The sequence below is a fragment of the Pristiophorus japonicus genome, chromosome 1 (assembly GCF_044704955.1).
Source record: "Pristiophorus japonicus isolate sPriJap1 chromosome 1, sPriJap1.hap1, whole genome shotgun sequence".
NCBI classification, from domain to species: domain Eukaryota; kingdom Metazoa; phylum Chordata; class Chondrichthyes; family Pristiophoridae; genus Pristiophorus; species Pristiophorus japonicus.
In genome coordinates, this window is record NC_091977.1 from 284,971,565 (window position 1) to 284,994,145 (window position 22,581).

General features: G+C 47.4%; 1 protein-coding gene across 1 annotated transcript in view; it reads left to right on the plus strand.

The window, feature by feature from the left end:
- neto1l (neuropilin (NRP) and tolloid (TLL)-like 1, like) overlaps positions 1-22,581 on the plus strand; it is a 414,618-nt gene that overhangs the window by 354,364 nt on the left and 37,673 nt on the right. The window contains exon 8 of the mRNA XM_070888466.1: positions 10,660-10,773. Coding sequence (XP_070744567.1) covers positions 10,660-10,773 — 114 coding nt within the window. The remainder of the gene's footprint in view (positions 1-10,659; positions 10,774-22,581) is intronic.

Below are 22,581 nucleotides of genomic sequence, written 5' to 3' on the forward strand. Positions count from 1 at the left end.
GCTGCAGTCCTTGTGATGAAGGTACTCCCACAGTGCTGTGAGGGAGGGAGTTCCAGGATTTTGACATGGCAATGATAAAGGAACGGCGATATACTTACAAGTCAGGATGGTGTGTGACTTGGAGGGGAATGTGGAGGTGGTGTGCCTGCTGCCCGTGTCCTTCTAGTGGTGTAGGTCGCAGGTTTGGGAGGTGCTGCCAAAGGAGCCTTGGCAATACTTGTTTTTCTATTACAAGAATCTTAGGCCTTCAATCATAACATATAAAAAGAATATTCCTCAGTAGAGTAACTTTAACTTTGAGCATCAATGTGCAAAGGTCATCCCAAAATCATTATTGTCTTGCAATGGCTGGCATAATTGGTGCTGGCATTTAATTGATGTTTCTGAGACTGGAGTGGTGAAGCATGATATTCCTATATTAAGCCTGGTTTCCCAACATCTCAAAGGTAGGGCGAGGATTACTGGGCGACGAGGCATGTTTGCCAGCTAGCACTGGAAACAACACAGTGCTGATAGCCTGAATTGGTGAGCAGCACAATGTGGTATCTTTGTTTTTTAATAATGTGTTTTTCACTCATTCAGATATTTAAATATAAGTTTACAAAGACAAGGGATTTTCTTTACAGTTTAAAATTGAGCTGCGTCTGAGGTTGTTCGACAGTAGTGTGATCAGAGCACCATCTTGTGGTTGCACATCTTAATGCAAGCCTGTGGTTCGAGGAATATCTTGGCCCAGAAATTGAGCCACATAGCACCCGTTTTTCAGGTACTACACGACCACCCAAGGATCCAAAATGGCGATCAAGATGCACGTGCACCCCTCCGACAGAACATGCACAGTGCACCATCTCGGTGTTGGAAGGAGCGCTCGCAAGAGAATCACACGCAGTACAACGATCTATCAGACAGGTAACTGAGGCTCTATACACTATGAAAAATACTTACATCTCCTTTTATGGACAGAACGAAGCAGGACGAGAGAACACGCTTCCTCATGGTGTGAGGTGCCATTGACTGCACGCACATTGCCTTGCGCGCTCCTCATCAGAATCCTGGAATATTTATCAATCGAAAGCGATGCTATTCCTTCAACATGCAAACGGTTTGCAACCACAGGCAGCGCACCACGCATGTCTGTGCCTGCTATCTGGGCCACAGTCATGACTCTTTCATTCTTTGTCAATCTTCTGTGTCCCCTTTACTCCAACCAGGCCTCCAAGCTAAAGGCAGGCTATTGGGTGGTGGGCTACCCCCTCCAGACATGGCGCATGACTTCAGTTAGGAACCCGGGCACACCTGCACAGCAGGCTTATAAGAAGAGCCATGCTGCCACAAGGAACATCATTGAGCAGACAATCGGCATCCTCAAACAATGCTTCCGCTGCCTGGACTGTTAAGGAGGAGCCCTGCATTACACTGCTGGGCGGTTAGCCAGATTTGCTGTCAGGTGCTACACCCTCCATAACCTCGCCATCATGAGGGGTCGGTCTTTGCCACCACCTGCGCACCAACAAATTGAGGAGGAGGAGTGGAGGTGGAAGAAGAGCAGAGGCAGAATACCATGGGAGCCCCTTTCTCCTTGAGCTCTAAGACATATTTCTCAGTCAATTATGTGGAGCAGCTCTACTAATTACAACTCCAATTCAGTATTCACCACCCGACCCACACTCCTTACCGCTCTTCTTACAATTGCCATCAATCACGTTGTCCTCTTTACTCAAATCTTATTATTATTTCCTTCACTTGACTGCAAACAGATCCAAAACCAAATCCAAATTTAGTATATCAATAATCTCACACTTTATGCAAAGTTAAACGAATCAGCATTGTACATTGCCATAGTGCCAGTTTTTGTTGTTGCTTTCCCTATCCGGGTGCTCCGACAAATCTTCCGGAGTGGCTGGAGCATGGGTGGTGGAATGCTGCTGACCTCCAATTGAGCAGACTGCAGATTGTCTTGGAGGGTGACCTCGAGCAACACTAAGCCTAGCGGGCCGGGTTTCAGACTGCACCATCTTGGTCTGGGCTGCAGAAGTCTGGGCTGGCTAGCTGGCTGACAGGCAAGGGCACTGGCAGAGTGGCAGGGATGGGAGTAGGAATGCTGTCATCCTGAGAGAAGACAACGGATTCCTCTCCCATCGAGCTAATGCCACTCTCCTGGAGTGGTCCCTCAGCATTCCTGTGATCAGTTAGAGAATAGAGTGCTGGAGCGATGTGACTCCCTGGAAGCCCCTTTCAACAGTGGCATCCGGAGCCAAGATGGCAGCTGTCTGAGATTCCATGGTGATATTTTTGTGCTGTGATGGAAGCTGTCAGATTTTCCATGAGGTGCTCCATCATGGTGGATTCCACTGTGATGCTGATGGTGCTGTTCCACATCGGAAAGAATGGTCTCCATACTCTGCGCATAGCCTTGCGCCAAGTTGGAGGTGGACTCCCCCATACTCTGCGACATTGTGGGTAAGCTCTCCGCAGACTGCCCAGTGCACCAAGCATTTCCCAATGTATGCACATTCGCTTTCTTCGGTAGCCTGGCCCATTAAAATCTGCATCTGAGTCCTCCACAGTAGAACTAGTATCTGACCCTACCATCTGATTGAGCAGTAACCTTTGGCATCCTATTCCCCGCCTTACTCCAGGGCACTTGAGCCTGGTGAGAAACCATGAGCAGATACCTCTTCTAACTTAGTCTTTAAGGTCTGTGAAGTGTCAGTATCTATGCTGATTGCCGTGAAAGTGTGAGCAATTTGAAGGTTGTTCCTACCTTGTGAGCCTTGTCAGATCATTCAGCATCTTCCAGCACTTCATCCATAGTTTAGGAGCCATTCTCCTCACAGTCACCTTGTCTGCAACCAGCTCCCACTACCTACGCATGACATGCCTGGAGGGCTTCCTGCATCCTGTGGGATAGAGGATGTCCGTCCTCCTCGCCACTTCCTGCACCAAGGCTGACAAAGGTCTATCCAGCCTGATATGTAAGTAAACCTGTAAATACCATGTCTAACCACCAGAGGGCTTAAATCCTGGAGTTCTAAGCGATCCCACAATCCCTTGGGAGCACCTGTATATAAGGAGGCCTCACAGGCTGGAGAGGCACTCTGAGATCTGTAATAAAGGACTACGATCACACCTTACTTTGAGCTTGCAATATCTAGTCTGACTCTTTATTCAAGACATGACAACTGGCGACGGGATACAGTTGACGAACCTCACGCAACAATGCAGAGAACCGTGGGCATCCTGGAGAAATTTTCGGAGGGAGATGATTGGGAAACCTCTGTGGGGCGACTCGAGCAATACTTCGTGGCCAACGAGCTGGAAGGAGAAGCGAACACTGCCAAACGAAGGGCGATCCTCCTCACCTTTTGTGGGGCACCAACGTGCGGCCTCATGAAAACCTGCTCGCTCCAGCGAAACCCACAGACAAATCGTACGATGAGTTGTGCACACTGGTCCGGGAGCATCTAAACCCGAAGGAAAGCGTTCTGATAGCGAGGTATCGGTTCTACATGTACAAGAGGTCTGAAGGCCAGGAAGTGGCGAGCTACGTCGCCAAGCTAAGGCGCCTTGCAGGATATTGCGAATTTGAAGGACACTTGGAGCACATGCTCAGGGACTTCTTTGTACTTGGCATTGGCCATGAAGTAATACTTCGCAAACCTTTGACTGTAGAGACCACAACCTTGAGTAAAGCCATAGCGATAGCCCAGCGTTTATCGCCACCAGTGACAATACCAAACAAATCTCTCAGCACATGAGTGCTGCTGCAAGAACTGTGAACAAAGTAATATTGTTTTCGAATAGAAATGTACAGGGCAGAACTTACATGCCTGTAGCTGCATGTCCGTAGATGACTCAGAGTCCACCATCAAGGGTGGTGAATACAAGGCCATTAACACCTTGTTGACGCTGCAGCACCTTGTTGGGGATGATCATCGTTTCCATTCATGCCGCTTCAAAGGATACGTTTGCAAGGGCTGTGGAATAATGGGACACCTGCAACATATGTGCAGGCGAGCTGCAAACCCTGCTAATCCTGCAAACCACCATGTTGCAAGGATCACAATGAACCAGAGTCTTAGACTGAGGAGGCAGAGGTATATGGGGTGCACACATTTACCATAAAGTGTCCCCCGATAATGCTGAAGGTGGAATTAAATGAACTCCCGGTGTCCATGGAGCTGGACACGGGCATAAGCCAGTCCATAATGAGCCAAAAGACTTTTCAATAAATTGTGGTGCAGCAAGGCTTCAAGGCCAGTCCTGACTCCCATTCATACTAAATTGAGAATGTACACAAAAGAACTGATTCCCGTAATCGGCAGTGCTACCGTAAAGGTCTCCTACGATGGAACGGTGTACGAGTTACCACTCTGGGTGGTACCAGGCGATGGGCCCACGCTGTTCGGCAGGAGCTGGCTGGGAAAGATAGGTTGGAACTGGGACAACGTCCGAGCGCTTTCATCCGTCGACAAGACCTCATGTACCCAGGTCATAAACAAGTACCCCTCGTTGTTCGAACCAGGCATCGGGAAGTTCCAAGGAGCAAAAGTGCAGATCCATTTGATTCCAGGGGCGCGACATCCATCACAAGGCGAGGGCGGTACCTTACATCATGAGAGAGAGAGTGGAGATCGAGCTCGCTAGGCTGCAACGAGAAGGCATCATTTCACAGATCGAATTTAATGAGTGGGCCAGTCCGATTGTTGCAGTCCTGAAGGGAGACAGCACCGTCAGATTCTGTGGTGATTACAAAGTAACTATCAATTGTTTCCCACTGCAGGATCAATACCCGCTACCAAAAGCAGACGATCTATTTGTGACGCTGACGGGGGTGGGAAAAGTTCACGAAGCTGGACTTGACCGTGGCCTACATGACACAGGAGCTGGAGGAATCATCGAAAGGCCTCACCTGCATCAACACACACAAAGATCTCTTCCTTTACAACAGATGCCCATGTGGGATACGATCAGCCGCAGCGATATTCCAGAGGAACATGGAAAGCTTGCTGAAGTCGGTGCCGCGCACCGTAGTCTTCCAGGACGACATCTTGGTTACAGGTCGGGACACTGTCGAGCACCTGCAGAACCTGGAGGAGGTTCTTAGTTGGCTTAATCATGTGGGGCTCAGGCTAAAATGCTCGAAGTGCATTTTCCTGGTGCCTGAAGTGGAGTTCCTGTGGAGAAGAATTGCGACGGATGGCAACAGGCCCACCGATTCAAAGATGGAAGCAATCAAGAGCGCACCAAGACCACAGAACGTAATGGAGCTGTGATCGTTTCCAGGACTCCTGAACTACTTTGGTAACTTCTTACCGGGTCTCAGCACAATATTAGAACCCCTGCACTCTTTATTGCGTAAAGGAGATGAATGGGTATGGGGTAAAAGCCAAGAAAATGCCTTTGTGAAAGGAAGGAAACTGTTATGTTCAAATAAGTTGCTTGTGTTGCATCAATATCTTTTCGGGCTCAAATTTGAATTGGAAACCGACCATAAGCCGCTTATATCCCTCTGTTCTGAAAGTAAGGGGATAAATACGAATGCATCGGCCCGCATCCAGAGATCGGCGCTCACGTTGTCCGCATACAACTATGCCATCCGACACAGACCAGGCACAGAAAACTGTGTCGATGCTCTCAGTAGGCTGCCATTGCCCACCACAGGGGTGGAGGTGGCAAAACCCATAGATTTAGTTATGGTAATAGAAGCATTCAAGAGTGAGCAATCACCTGTTACCGCCCGGCAAATTAGAACCTGGATGAGCCAGGACCCCTTACTGTCCTTAGTAAAAAACTGTGTGCTCCACGGGAGTTGGTCTAGTGTTCTGTTAGAGATGCAGGAAGAAATAAAACCGTACCAGCGGCACAAAGTTGAAATGTCTGTACAGGCAGACACTCTCCTTTGGGATAATCAGATAATGGTGCCAAAATAGGGCAGGGACACTTTCATCAGTGATCTCCACAGCACCCACCCAGGCATCGTAATGATGAAAGTGATAGCCATATCCCACATGTGGTGGCCCGGTATCGATGCAGACTTAGAGTCCTGCGTGCACAAATGTAATACATGTTCCCAGTTAAGCAATGCACCCAGGGAGGCGCCACTAAGTTTATGGTCCTGGCCCTCCAAACAATGGTCTAGGGTCCATGTCGACTATGCAGGCCCATTCTTGGGAAAAATGTTCTTAGTGGTTGTAGATGCGTACTCCAAATGGATTGAATGTGTGATAATGTCGGCAAGCACATCTGCTGCCACCATTGAAAGCCTATGGGCCATGTGTGCCATGCACGGCCTGCCTGATGTCCTTTTAGGTGACAATGGGCCATGCTTTACCAGTTCCGAGATCAAGGAGTTCATGACCCGCAATGGGATCAAACAAATCACATCTGCCCCATTTAAACCAGATTCCAACGGTCAGGCAGAACGAGCAGTTCAAACAATCAAGCAGAGCTTGAAAAGGGTAACTGAAGGCTCACTGCAGACTCACTTATCCCGAGTCCTGCTTAGTTACTGCACAAGACCCCACTCGCTCACCAGGGTCCCACCTGCTGAACTGCTCATGAAAAAGGCACTTAAGACAAGGCTCTCGTTAGTCCATCCTGATCTACACGAACAGGTAGAGAGCAGGCGGCTTCAACAGAATACATATCATGATCGCGCAAATATGTTACGCGAAATTGAGATAAATGATCCTGTAATTGTGTTGAACGATGGACAAGGTCCCAAGTGGCTTCCTGGCACTGTTTTGGCCAAAGAGGGGAGTAGGGTGTTTGTGGTCAAACTCTCACCTGCAGGAAACACTTGGACCAAACCAAACTCAGATTTACGGACTATCCAGAACAACCCACAATGGACTCTATCTTTTTCGTCTCCCCAACACACACACAAGTGACAACCGACTCAGCGGTTGACCACGAAGCAGAACCCATCACCCGCAACAGCCCAGCAGGACTCACCACCCCCAGCAGCCCAGCAAGGCCAGCTGCGCAGCAGCCCAGCAAGAGCCCAACAAATGACTCACTAAAACCAGCATTTGCACCGAGATGATCAACCAGGGAAAGGAAAGCCCCAGATCGACTCACATTATAAATAGTTACACTATTGACTTTGGGGGGGAAGTGTTGTTATATATGTAAACCTGTAAATACCATGTCTAACCACCAGAGGGCTTATCCCCTGGAGTCCCAAGGGATCCCACAATCCCTTGGGACCACCTGTATATAAGGAGGCCTCACAGGCTGGAGAGGCACTCTGAGATCTGTAATAAAGGACTATGGTCACACCTTACTTTGAGCTTGCAGTATCTAGTCTGACCCTTTATTCAAGACATAACACAGCCTAATCCCACTTTCCAGCTCCAGGTCCGTAGCCCTGCAGGTTACAGCACTTCACGTGCATCTCCAAGTACTTTTTAAATGTGGTGAGGGTTTCTGCCTTTTAGGCCGTGAGTTCCAGACCCTCACAACCCTTTGGGTGAAAAGAATTCCCCCTCAAATCCCCTCTAACCCTCCTACCAATTACTTTAAATCAATGCCTCCTGGTTGTTGACCCATCTGCTAAGGGAAATAGGTCTTTCATGTCAACTCTGTCTTGGCCCCTCATAATTTTATACATCTCAATAATCTCAATAAGGTCTCTCCTCTGTTCCAAAGAAAATAAACCCAGCCTATCCAACCTTTCCTCATAGTTAACAGTCTCAAGTCCAGACAAAATCCTCTTAAATCTCCTCTGTATCCTCTCTCGTGCAATTACATCTTTACAGTAATGTGGTGACTGGAACTGTACGTAGTATTCTAGCTGTGGCCTAACTAGTGTTTTATACAGTTCAAGTATAACCTTCCTACTCTTGTATTTTATGCCTTGGCTAATAAAGGCAAGTATTCCATATGCCTTCTTAACCACCTTATCTACCTGGCTTGCCACCTTCAGGGATCTGTGGACATGCACTCCAAGGTCCCTTTGTTCCTCTCCACTTAATGTTTATTCCCTTTCCTTGTTAGCTCTTCCCAAATGCATTACCTCACACTTCTCTGAATTGAATTCCATTTGCCACTGCTCTGCTCATCTGACCAGTTCATTGATATCTTCCTGCAGTCTACAGCTTTCTTCTTCATTATCAACCACACAGCCAATTTTTGTATCATCTGCAAACTTCTTAATCATACCCCCTACATTCATGTCTAAATCATTGATATATACCACAAAAAGCAAGGGTCCTAGTACTGAGACCTGCAGAACCCCACTGGAAACATCCTCCAGTCACAAAAACACGCATCAACCATTACCCTTTGCTTCCTGCCTCTGAGCCAATTCTGGGTCCAATTTGCCACTTTGTCCTGGATCCCATGGGCTTTTACTTTCATGACCAATCTGCCATATGGGACCTTATTAAAAGCCTTGCTAAAATCCGTATACACTACATCAAATGCACTACCCTTATCGACCCTCCTTGTTACCTCCTCAAAAAATTCAATCAATTTAATCGAACATGACCTTCCCTTAACAAATCCATGCTGATTGTCCTTGATTAATCTATGTCTTTCTAAATGAAAATTTATCTTGTCACTCAGAATTTTTTCCAATCATTTTCTCACCACTGAGGTTAGGCTGACTGGCCTGTAATTACTCAATCTATCCCTTTCTTCCTTTTTTAAAAAAGGTACCATATTAACAATCCTCTAGTCCTCTGGTGCCACACCTGTAGCCAGAGATGATTTGAAAATGATGGCCAGAGCCTTTACTATTTCCTCTTTTGCTTCTCTTAACATCCTGGGATACATTTCATCAGGGCCTGGGGATTTATCCACTTTCAAGGCTGCTAAAGTCCTTAATTCTTCCTCTCTCACTGTTTATCTCGTTTAATATTTCACACTCCTCCTCCCTGATTGTAATGTCTGCATTACCCCTCTCTTTTGTGAAAACAGACTCAAAATATTCAATAAGAACCATACCCACGTCTTCCGCCTCCACACACAGATTATCTTTATTGTCTCTAAACGGCCCTACTCTTTCTTTAGTTATCCTCTTGCTCTTAATGAATTTATAAAACATCTTTGGGTTTTCCTTCATTTTACTTGCCAAAACTTACATTTATATAGAGCTAGTAAAATGTGGCAAGGTGCATCACTGGAGCCTAATCAGATACTGAGGCAAAGAAAGAACACATTAGGACAAGTGACCTAAAACTTGGTCAAAGTGGTTGGTTTTAAGATGGTTGTAAAGGAGTTGAGAGAGGTGGAGCGGTGTAGGGAGGGAATTCACGAGCTTAGGGCCTAGATTGCTAAAGGCATGGTCACCAATGGTGGGGTGAAGGAATTGAGGGATGGACAAGAGGTCACAGAAATAGGGAGGGGTGAAGCCATGGAGAGGTTTGAAAACAAGGATGAGAATTTTAAATTTGAGGCATTAGTGGACCAGGAGCTAATGTAGGTCAGCGAGTAAAAGGGTCATGGGTGACTGGGATTTGGAGCGAGTAAGAATATGTACAGCAGAGCTTTGGATGAGTTTAAGTTTATGAAGGGTGGAAGCTGGGAGGCCGGACTGGAGAACATTGGAATGGTCAAGTCTGGAGGCAACAAAAGCATGGACGTGGGTTTTTAACTGCACGTGGCCTGGGGCTGGGGCGGAGTCAGGTGATATGCCAGAGGTGGAAGTAGGTGGTCTTACTAATGGAGAGGATATGAGGTTGAAGCACAGCTCAGGGTCAAATAGGACACCAAGGTTGCAAACAGTCTAGTTCAGCCTCAGATGGCTGCCAGGGAAATGGGTGGAAAGTGGTAGCACAATGATAAAAAGATGTATGTAGCGCCCTATCACGTTTTCAGGGCATCATAAAATCCTTCACATAAAATCAGTTTTGAAGTACAGTCGCTGTTATGTAGTGAAACATGGCAGCTAATTTGTACAAAGCAAAAACTCACAAGCAATAAATGAGATGAATGACCTAGCTGTTTTTGGTGATGAGAGAGAAATGTCGCTGGAAAATTTGCAGAACTCTCTGGTCCTCTTTGAATAATGTCATGGGATCTTTTACATCCAGCTGGAGAGTTTGACAGACTATATAGATGCAGCAGTATAACAATTATTGTTTCATATTTGTAATGCGTAAGTTAAATGATTTTGCTCTCATACAAAGAGATACTGGGATTTATTCGATTATTTTTAAAATAACCTTGCACTTTAATTTGCCATGATAAAATAGTTTCTGTGGTATATTTGGAAGAAGTGTTCCGAAAGAAACAAAGGTGCTGTGCTATGACAAATGTTATTGTGAATTTAAAAGACTAGATTTACAGACTTTCAGACAATGTTGCAGCATTACATTATTGTTATTGGAAAAATGTTTTTGAAACAGGTTCAGGTCCTTTGCTTCCAAAGGAACACTCGATCCGGTCTGTCTGTCACTCCTGGTACGGAAAGTTATGGATACTTTGTATAGCAGCCATGAAAGGCTAAACTCAAAATGGAGAATCCATTGATCATAACAGGCCTATAAACAGTAGCCAAGTTGGCCATCAGGGGGAGGGCAATGGGACAAGGTCAATTTCAGCCTACAGCCAGAGAGGGGCTTTGGTGTCTGTTGGGCAGCATATGTCCCACCGCGCACTACCTATAGATGCTTTTAAACTTACCTGTGTTTATTCCTGTTTCTTTTCCAGCCCCCTGTGAAGCGAGCGCTTTCTTTTGTCACAGCAACATGTGCATTAATGACACATTGGTCTGCAATGGCGTGCAAAACTGTGTGTATCCCTGGGATGAAAATCACTGCAAAGGTAACAGCCTCTTCCCTTTTCCTTATGAAGAAATTATCCAACTAAAAAAATATGGATTTTATTTTACTTTTCAACTTCCCCTAACTTCAAGCAAGATGTGTAGTTTTAAAGGAAAGTGTGATGTACAAATGTATTCACTAATTTGGTTAAATGCAAGCTCAATTAAAAAAATATATATATAATCAGCTCAACCAGCATTGGCTGCATATGGCCCTTTTTAAGTTATACTGTGCTTTTTTTCCAATGGTAGCATTGTTTGACTTACTGTTAAATTAGAAAAACGCTGGAGAGAGAGATCTTCGTGCTATTGATCAGGGAAATCTGCTGATCAGCTGACAAGAGAAGGCTGATTGTAGTACAATTTGCTGTAGACACATACGAAAATGTCTGAATTGTTTACATCATTTAATTAAAGTGCAGTCAGCGGTTCCAGATCTGTAGAACAAATGGCTTGTTTCCTTGATTAATTGATTGATTGGCAGAGACATGTAAATTGATCTGTGTCTCCACAGACAGATTTGTGTTACGCTTTGATTGTATTGTGTGAATTCTGTCTAGCTCCACACTGTATTTATTGTTGTGTATAGGTGCAGCTTTGTCAAGGTTATCGGAAAACTGAATTGGAAAGTGTAATTTATGCACCTGTGAGTATGTTTACAGGTTGGTTGAACTGTTTTAGTTGTGAGTGGCTTAGCCAGTCACGTAATGTTCACAAGATTCAATAAAATCCCGGCTAGTTCAGAGGGTCTACGATGAGGCAGGTGGTTGTGAGCCTGGTTGATGAACTGGTAATGTTTTTAGCCAAGGGGCTCTTGTATAATTTCTGTTTGTTAGTGCCCTAAAAAAAAAGGGGCACTGGAAAAAAAAATTATTTTGGAGTGTGACCCCTGCCTTGTAGGGGACATTTGTTTAAAGTGCATGACTGAAATAGTTGAACTGGTAATGTGTAGTGTGATTGTTAAACCTTTGCTAATAAAACAATTATTTCTTAATAGCAATGTGTTGCTATGAATTCTTAAGCAAAGAACCCATGAAGCAAATACATTACAGAAAGAAAGTAACAATGTGGTTTGACATGTAAAAGGTTAGAAGTCGGACTCTGAAACAATACTGGAGTCTTTCAAAAAGACAGTTTAGAAACAGGTCCCTTTGAGGCTCTGTCATGTATTCAACCAGCATTGTAACCCATGTATAATCTGACCTAAGTTGTACACTGTGAAAACAATGACCACTAGGTGGTGAACTTGTGGGAGATACTCTTAACCTGGACCTTCAGGTATAAAAGGGGAAGCTCCACCCACCTTCATCACTTGAGTGCTAAGGAATAAAGGACAGGTCACACATTGACCTTCTCTGAAGCATGGACCTCGTGTGCATTTATACTGTATAGTAAGGACGTATCAATGGAGACGAGAAACTGGGATTTAAACCACGCGAGCATGGCCACTAGCAGAACAGACGAGAGGTACTGTGTTAAGGAATGGTTGGGAAAGAGATTCAACATTGTTAAAGCAGCACACAGTTCTCCAGGCAGACAAGGGCAGTCGGGCATGCACCAACATGTAGTCGAACCCAGAGGGGGAGTTCGACAGAGATAATGGCAAGTTGAACGGCGATTCACGCCATTGCAAGGGACCATGCGGACAGTAATGGGGCCATCAACACCTGTTAATGGTGCACTCAAGGACAATAACAGGGGCAGTCAGGGACGATCGACTGGCAAGGGACCTTTTGTTTCCAACAGCAGCTCATGTTGGAGGCGTGGAGGCGCACACTCAGCTGGAGTTTCCAGAGATGAGCAAAATACCTGCAGAAATTGCAGAAATGAATGCTGGGGGAAATCGCTGGAAGCTGAAGTTCAGCGAAATCATGTGGAGCACGTATACAGTTCATACATCAGGACGTCACTGATAATGATGAAAGTGCTCCTCAATGGCATCCCAATATCAATGGAGCTAGATACGGGGGCCAGCCAGTCCCCGATGGGTATCAAACAGTTTGAAAAGTTGTGGGCGTCCAAGGCCAGGAAACCAAAATTATCGCCGATTGACGCACAGCTACGGACTTACACAAAGCAGATCATTCCGGTGCTAGGCAGCGCCATGGTAGTCGTGACCCACAAAGATTCGGAGAACAGGTTGCCACTCTGGATTGTCCCAGGGGACGGTCCTGCACTACTGGGGAGGAGTTGGCTTGCTGTCATGAACTGGAAATGGGGCGATGTCAATGCAATTTCCTCTGTGGAGCGAGTATCATGCTCACAGATCCTGGACAAATTGACTCATTATTTCAACTCGGCATCGGCACTTTCATGGGGACCAAGGTAGTGATTCACATTGAGCGTCCTTTTCATTAGCAGCTCTACGGGTGGAGCCCCTGTGAGCGAGTGTGGTCGGGATCTATAGGCCAACAGGAGGCGTGATAAGCGCCTTTGTCGGGAACCCCCTTGGATTCTGAGCATCCCCTGTTTGATTATCTGCATTGCTCGTTCTGCATGGTCGTTTGAGGCTGGCTTGAACGGTGCCGTTCTGACATGGTTAATTCCATTGCCTGCCATGAAGTCCTGGAATTCAGTGCTTGTGAAGCACGGGTCATTGTCGCTGACCGTGGGCGGCAAACATTGCCCGTAGACTTTCTACTGTGGCAGAGGATGTGCTTGAATTTAAAATGTCACACTTGATCCATTTGGAGTAGGCGTCTACTACAACCAAAAACATTTTTCCCATGAAAGGACCTGAGTAGTCCACATGGATGCATGACCAAGGCTTGGCGGGCCATGGCCAGGGGCTAAGGGGGGCTTCCCTGGGCGCATTGCCCAGCTGGGCACACATGTTGCAACTGCGAACACAAAGTTCCAGATCTGCGTCTATCCCTGGCCACCAAACGTGTGACCTGGCAATTGCATTCATCATGACAATGCTCATTGTGGAGTTCTCTGATGAACACCTCTCTGCCCAACTGGGGCATGACTATGCGGTTTCCCCACAGTAGGCAATTGGCCTGAATCAAGAGTTCATCCCTGCGCCTGTGAAATGATTTAAATTCCTCAGGGCATGCCCTGTACATGGCTGCCCAGTCCCCAGGACACATTTCTTGACTAGAGACAATAGCGGGTCTCTATTTGTCCAGACATTTTTTTCTGATGGGCTATCACGGGTGAGCCTTCGCTTCCGAAAGCTTCAACAGCCATGACCATCTCAGCAACATGCTCGGTAGCCCCCTCAGTGATGGCTAGTGGGAGCCTGCTGAGTGCATCGGCGCAGTTTTCAGTCCCGGTCTGTGCCGAATTGTATAGTCATAGGCGGCTAATGTGAGTGCCCACCTCTGTATGTGGACCGATGCGTTTGCATTTATGGCCTTGTTGTTGGCCAAAACCCGGCTATCCCTTATACACCCCACCATGAAAGAAATTGTCGAGAGCAGGCGCCAGCCACAATATGACTACCATGACAGGAATGAGGGAGCGCGATTTATTGATGTAAATGATCCTGTTTTTGTCCTCAACTATGCTGCAGGCCCCAAATGGCTCACAGGCACTATGATTGCCAAAGAGGGAAATAGGATTCTGGTAGTTAAACTTACCAATGGACAAATCTGCCGCAAACACGTGGATCAAACAAAAAGGAGGTTCAGCAACCCCATAGAAGAAGCAGAGGAAGAACACGATGTAGAGTTCACTCCACCACAGGTGACCGAACACTGGAACCAAAGGGAGGAGAGCCCAATCACTGTGGGCAGTCCGGATAGGCCTGAAGCACCGCAAACAGCAGACACTCAGGCCAGCGCCCAACAACCGGAGCCCCAACTCAGGCGCTCTACAAGAGAGCGTAAACCACCAGAAAGACTCAACCTGTGATCCCAATAAGACTTTGGGGGGGAGGTGATGTCATGTATTCAACCAGCATTGTAACCTATGTATAATCTGACCTAAGTTATACACTGTGAAAACAATGACCACCAGGTGGTGAACTTGTGGGAGACACTCCTAACCTGGACCTTCAGGTATAAAAGGGGAAGCTCCACTCACTTCATCACTTGAGTGCTAAGGAATAAAGGACAGGTCACAGACTGACCTTCTCTCAAGCAGGGGCCTCGTGTGCATTTATACTGTATAGTAAGGACGTATCAGGCTCAATGAAGGTTGGAGCAGGAAAGAGAAAAAATCAAATGCATTTCTCATTTGAAACAAAACTTCTGCTTGTTATTGATCAGAGTTTTTCAAAGGAATCCTCATCTTTAATCCTGCCTGAAATTGAAATTGGACAGGAATGTGGCAGAGAAGTAGGGAAATTCAGGTGTTGAAACCTGCAACTGCCTTACTGGCTCAACAAAGAATTCCTACCACCTCTATTTCTGCCAGGACTTCCACTGGTTGATCAAACTCTGTCTGCTGCATGGAGATGGGGTGGGGGAAACAGGGGTTCCCTCTCCCCACCTCTATCCCACTTCCCATCACTCTCCAGGGCTGCCACATGGAAAGTGCCCCAAGGGTCCAGGAAGTGACCATAAAGGTTTTGATGTTGTAATGTATGGACCTGTGAGTATGCTCACAGGTTTGTAGAACTTTTGCTGCCTTATGCGTGGAGCCTTTCCTGCGTCTCTTGCGGAAGAGGTTGACAGGACTGGCTCTGCAAGGGCCGAGTGTGGAGGTCATCCTCTCGGCTTACACTGATGACGTGCTCCTCATGGTCGAGGATCCTCTTTGACCTGCAGAGGATGCATGAGTGCCAGGAGATTTACTCGGCCGCATACTCCGCCAGGATCAACTGGGAGAAATGTCCCAGACTCCTGGTGGGTCAGTGGTGGGTGGAATCCCTGCCGGAGGAATTCAGGCCTTTTGCCTGGAGCACAACGCATCTCCTCTATCTGGGAGTCTACCTTAGCCCCAACGAGGAAGCCTGGCCGGCGAAATGGCAGGAGCTGGAGGCCAATGTTGCCGCTCGCCTCGGGCACTGGACAGGACTGCTCCAAGTGCTGTCCTACAGGGGTCGAGCACTCATTATAAACCAGCTGATGGCTGCTATGCTGTGGTACCGGCTTGTTACATTGACCCCTCCCCCTGTGTTAGTCGCCAAGATACAGAAGCAGCTGGTGGACTTCTTACATAGAAACATAGAAAATAGATGCAGGAGTAGGCCATTCGGCCCTTCGAGCCTGCACCATCATTCAATAAGATAATTGCTGATCATTCACCTCAGTAGCCCTGTCTTGCTTTTGCTCCATACCCCTTGATCCCTTTAGCTGTAAGAGCCATATCTAACTCCCTCTTGACTATATCCAATGAACTGGCATCGACAACTCTCTGCGGTCGGGAATTCCACAGGTTAACAACTCTCTGAGTGAAGAAGTTTCTCCTCATCTCAGTCTTAAATGGCTTACCCCTTATCGTTAGACTGTGTCCCATGGTTCTGGACTTTCCCAACATCGGGAACATTCTTCCTGCATCTAACCTGTCCAGTTCTGTCAGTTTCTACTTCTAGCATTGCTAATCAGTTTACTCTTCAGTCGGCATGCCTTTGCCAGATGCCCAGTTTTCTTGCAGTAAAAATACTCTACCTTCATATATGATCAGCTTTGAGCGATGTGTTGTCCCAGGCGCCGATAGCATGACTTCAATGCACTGTTACCTTGGTCTGTTGCTGAGGTCTTGCGGCCCAACTGCCTTTTACTTTTAGCCTGCCGTCGATTAACCTCGGTTGTCTGACAATTGGAAATGGCGCAAAATTCTCGGGAGTATTGGTCAGTCATATCCATCAACATAGCTGTCTGACAAGCTAAATCAAAAGTCAAGTTAGGAGTTGTTAACAATTTAATTCTGATTTGTTTATTTTTCATGCAAAGCTCAGTCCTGAAAGTTTCTAAAATGACAATGATTGGATAGCTTTTTTAAAGCTGCAGTGTCTTCACTAATAGCCTCATCATTTAATTGATTGCGTGTTCCCAAACAATAATTTTCAGCAATTCCAGGAACTCAGAACTGTAGTGTTGTTCTAACTTGGTTAGAATCTCCATCAGTGGCATGTCCTTCTGCTTGGCAGGAACAAACATATTTTTCAAGGTTCCATCCACCTCGCGGCCTGCTTTCTTTTCTAAACCCACCTGGTTACGATTTACATCTTTGGAGACTTCGACAATACTATTCGCAGTGAAAAACATATCTAGCTGCTCGACATAAGCTCCAAAAGACTCTCGGTCATGATGGAACTCACGCAAGTGCCCTATTATTCCCAATGGGCACAGCCATCTGGTCTCTGGCAACATCGACAGTTTAGCTACAAGTGATCGAAATTTACCTGAGATTTTTAAGTTTTTCTGCAAAACAAAGACCCTCTAACAGTTCCTCCGTCAGTTGGCAGGATTATGCTCCAACAAAAATTTCAGCTTGGGAATCCAAAAATCGCCTCCTCATCGCCAATTCTGTAGTATCTTGAGACGCAGTAAATACAGACAACTGTAGAACATGGCTTCCATGTAAGAACTGCACTGCACATGCTTTTTTTTATTTGTTCCTGGGATATGAGCATCGCTGGCAAGGCCAGCATCTATTGCCCATCCCTAATTGCCCTTCGTCATGAGCCATCTTCTTGAACCGCTGCAGTCCGTGTGGTGATGGTACTCCAACAGTGCTGTTAGGAAGGGAGTTCCAGGATTTTGACCCAGCAACGATGAAGGAATGGCAATATATCTCCAATTCAGGATGGTGTGTAACTTGGAGAGGAACTTGGAGTTGTTGGTGCTCTCATGCGCCTGCTGCCCTTGTCCTTCTAGGTGTTGGAGGTAGTAGGTTTGGGAGGTGCTTTTGAAGAAGCCTTGGGGATTTGCTGCAGTGCATCTTGTAGATGGTACACACTGCAGCCATGATGCCCTGGTGGTGGAGAGAGGCAGCGGCCTATAAAAGACTCAGCAGTCCGGGGAGCGTCGAGAGAGGTGGGAGATCGAGAGAGGCAGCGGCCTATAAAAGGCTTAGCAGTCCTGGGAGCGTCGAGAGAGGCGGGAGTCGAGAGAGGCAGCGGCCTATAAAAGGCTCAGCAGTCCGGGGAGCGTCGAGAGAGGCGGGAGTCGAGAGAGGCAGCGGCCTATAAAAGACTCAGCAGTCCGGGGAGCGTCGAGAGAGGCGGGAGTCGAGAGAGGCAGCGGCCTATAAAAGACTCAGCAGTCCGGGGAGCGTCGAGAGAGGCGGGAGTCGAGAGAGGCAGCGGCCTATAAAAGGCTCAGCAGTCCGGGGAGCGTCGAGAGAGGCGGGAGTCGAGAGAGGCAGCGGCCTATAAAAGGCTCAGCAGTCCGGGGAGCGTCGAGAGAGGCGGGAGTCGAGAGAGGCAGCGGCCTATAAAAGACTCAGCAGTCCGGGGAGCGTCGAGAGAGGCGGGAGTCGAGAGAGGCAGCGGCCTATAAAAGACTCAGCAGTCCGGGGAGCGTCGAGAGAGGCGGGAGATCGAGAGAGGCAGCGGCCTATAAAAGGCTCAGCAGTCCGGGGAGCGTCGAGAGAGGCGGGAGTCGAGAGAGGCAGCGGCCTATAAAAGGCTCAGCAGTCCGGGGAGCGTCGAGAGAGGCGGGAGTCGAGAGAGGCAGCGGCCTATAAAAGACTCAGCAGTCCGGGGAGCGTCGAGAGAGGCGGGAGTCGAGAGAGGCAGCGGCCTATAAAAGACTCAGCAGTCCGGGGAGCGTCGAGAGAGGCGGGAGTCGAGAGAGACAGCGGCCTATAAAAGGCTCAGCAGTCCGGGGAGCGTCGAGAGAGGCGGGAGTCGAGAGAGGCAGCGGCCTATAAAAGACTCAGCAGTCCGGGGAGCGTCGAGAGAGGCGGGAGTCGAGAGAGGCAGCGGCCTATAAAAGACTCAGCAGTCCGGGGAGCGTCGAGAGAGGCGGGAGTCGAGAGAGGCAGCGGCCTATAAAAGACTCAGCAGTCCGGGGAGCGTCGAGAGAGGCGGGAGTCGAGAGAGGCAGCGGCCTATAAAAGGCTCAGCAGTCTGGGGAGCGTCGAGAGAGGCGTACTTGTGCAGCTCCAGCTGAGAGAAGTCAAAAAAGAAGTAGAAAGAAATCAAAAGGTGATGTCGCAGCCAACGTGGTAAGTGATTGGCTGCTGATTGGTGAGTAGTTCTTCTTTTTCTTTATTAGTCAGTAACTTTTAACATTGTTGTCGGCAATTTAAGTGTATCTAAGGGTTAAGTCATGGCAGGACAGCTCGGTCACGTGATATGCTCCTCCTGTACCATGTGGGAACACGGGGACAACACCAGTGTCCCTGACGACTACATGTGCGGGAAGTGTGTCCACCTCCGGCTACTGACGGTCCGCGTTGCGGAGTTGGAGCTGAAGGTGGATTCACTCTGGAGCATCCACGATGCTGAGAATGACGTGAGTATCACGTGTAGCGAGTTGGTCTTACCGCAGGAGAAGGGTCCACAGCCAGCGAGGGAATGGAAGACCAGCAGGAAGAGTAGTGCAAGGAAGGTAGTGCAGGGGTCCCCTGTGGTCATCCCACTGCAAAACAGATACACTGCTTTGAGTGCTGTTGAGGGGGATGACTCATCAGGAGCGGGCAGCAGCAGCCAAGTTCATGGCACTGTGGCTGGCTCTGTTGCACAGGAGGGCAGGAAAAAGAGTGGGCGAGCGATAGTGATAGGGGATTCAATTGTAAGGGGAATAGATAGGCGTTTCTGTGGCCGCAACCGAGACTCCAGGATGGTATGTTGCCTCCCTGGTGCAAGTGTCAAGGATGTCTCGGAGCGGGTGCAGGACATTCTAAAAAGGGAGGGAGAACAGCCAGTTGTCGTGGTGCACGTTGGTACCAATGACATAGGTAAAAAAAGGGATGAGTTCCTACGAAATGAATTTAAGGAGCTAGGAGCTAAATTAAAAAGTAGGACCTCAAAAGTAGTAATCTCGGGATTGCTACCAGTGCCACGTACTAGTCAGAGTAGGAATCGCAGGATAGCTCAGATGAATACGTGGCTTGAGCAGTGGTGCAGCAGGGAGGGATTCAAATTCCTGGGGCATTGGAACCGGTTCTGGGGGAGATGGGACCAGTACAATCCGGACGGTCTGCACCTGGGCAGAATCGGAACCAATGTCCTCGGGGGAGTGTTTGCTAGTGCTGTTGGGGAGGAGTTAAACTAATATGGCAGGGGGATGGGAACCAATGCAGGGAGATAGAGGGAAGCAAAAAGGAGGCAAAAACAAAAGACAGAAAGGAGATGAGGAAAAGTGGAGGGCAGAGAAACCCAAGGCAAAGAACAAAAAGGGCCATTGTACAGCAAAATTCTAAAAGGACAGAGGGTGTTAAAAAAAACAAGCCTAAAGGCTTTGTGTCTTAATGCAAGGAGTATCCGCAATAAGGTGGATGAATTAACTGTGCAAATAGATGTTAACAAATATGATGTGATTGGGATTACGGAGGCGTGGCTCCAGGATGAGCAGGGCTGGGAACTCAACATCCAGGGGTATTCAACATTCAGGAAGGATAGAATAAAAGGAAAAGGAGGTGGGGTAGCATTGCTGGTTAAGGAGGAGATTAAGGCAATAGTTAGGAAGGACATTAGCTTGGATGATGTGGAATCTATATGGGTAGAGCTGCAGAACACCAAAGGGCAAAAAACGTTAGTGGGAGTTGTGTACAGACCTCCAAACAGTAGTAGTGATGTTGGGGAGGGCATCAAACAGGAAATTAGGGGTGCGTGCAATAAAGGTGCAGCAGTTATAATGGGTGACTTTAATATGCACATAGATTGGGCTAACCAAACTGGAAGCAATACGGTGGAGGAGGATTTTCTGGAGTGCATAAGGGATGGTTTTTTAGACCAATATATCGAGGAACCAACTAGGGGGGAGGCCATCTTAGACTGGGTGTTATGTAATGAGAGAGGATTAATTAGCAATCTCGTTGTGCGAGGCCCCTTGGGGAAGAGTGACCATAATATGGTGGAATTCTGCATTGGGATGGAGAATGAAACAGTTAATTCAGAGACCATGGTCCAGAACTTAAAGAAGGCTAACTTTGAAGGTATGAGGCGTGAATTGGCTGGGATGGATTGGTGAATGATACTTAAGGGGTTGACTGTGGATGGGCAATGGCAGACATTTAGAGACCGCAAGGATGAACTACAACAATTGTACATTCCTCTCTGGCATGGAAATAAAAAAGGGAAGGTGGCTCAACCGTGGCTATCAAGGGAAATCAGGGATAGTATTAAAGCGAAGGAAGTGGCATACAAATTGGCCAGAAATAGCAGCGAACCTGGGGACTGGGAGAAATTTAGAACTCAGCAGAGGAGGACAAAGGGTTTGATTAGGGCAGGGAAAATGGAGTATGAGAAGAAGCTTGCAGGGAACATTAAGACGGATTGCAAAAGTTTCTATAGATATGTAAAGAGAAAAAGGTTAGTAAAAACAAACGTAGGTCCCCTGCAGTCAGAATCAGGGGAAGTCATAACGGGGAACAAAGAAATGGCGGACCAATTGAACAAGTACTTTGGTTCGGTATTCACGAAGGAGGACACGAACAACCTTCCGGTTATAAAAGGGGTCGGGGGGTCTAGTAAGGAGGAGGAACTGAGGGAAATCATTATTAGCCGGGAAATTGTGTTGGGGAAATTGATGGGATTGAAGGCCGATAAATCCCCAGGGCCTGATGGACTGCATCCCAGAGTACTTAAGGAGGTGGCCTTGGAAATAGTGGATGCGTTGACAGTCATTTTCCAACATTCCATTGACTCTGGATCAGTTCCTATGGAGTGGAGGGTAGCCAATGTAACCCCACTTTTTAAAAAAGGAGGGAGAGAGAAAACAGGGAATTATAGACCGGTCAGCCTGACATCGGTAGTGGGTAAAATGATGGAATCAATTATTAAGGATGTCATAGCAGTGCATTTGGAAAGAGGTGACATGATAGGTCCAAGTCAGCATGGATTTGTGAAAGGGAAATCATGCTTGACAAATCTTCTGGAATTTTTTGAGGATGTTTCCAGTAGAGTGGATAAGGGAGAACCAGTTGATGTGGTATATTTGGACTTTCAGAAGGCGTTCGACAAGGTCCCAACAAGAGATTGATGTGCAAAGTTAGAGCACATGGGATTGGGGGTAGTGTACTGACATGGATTGAGAACTGGTTGTCAGACAGGAAGCAAAGAGTAGGAGTAAATGGGTACTTTTCAGAATGGCAGGCAGTGACTAGTGGGGTACCGCAAGGTTCTGTGCTGGGGGGCCCAGCTGTTTACACTGTACATTAATGATTTAGATGAGGGGATTAAATGTAGTATCTCCAAATTTGCGGATGACACTAAGTTGGGTGGCAGTGTGAGCTGCGAGGAGGATGCTGTGAGGCTGCAGAGCAACTTGGATAGGTTAGGTGAGTGGGCAAATGCATGGCAGATGAAGTATAATGTGGATAAATGTGAGGTTATCCACTTTGGTGGTAAAAACAGAGAGACAGACTATTATCTGAATGGTGACAGATTAGGAAAAGGGGAGGTGCAAAGAGACCTGGGTGTCATGGTACATCAGTCATTGAAGGTTGGCATGCAGGTGCAGCAGGCGGTTAAGAAAGCAAATGGCATGTTGGCCTTCATAGCAAGGGGATTTGAGTACAGGGGCAGGGAGGTGTTGCTACAGTTGTACAGGGCATTGGTGAGGCCACACCTGGAGTATTGTGTACAGTTTTGGTCTCCTAACCTGAGGAAGGACATTCTTGCTATTGAGGGAGTGCAGCGAAGGTTCACCAGACTGATTCCCGGGATGGCGGGACTGACCTATCAAGAAAGACTGGATCAACTGGGCTTGTATTCACTGGAGTTCAGAAGAATGAGAGGGGACCTC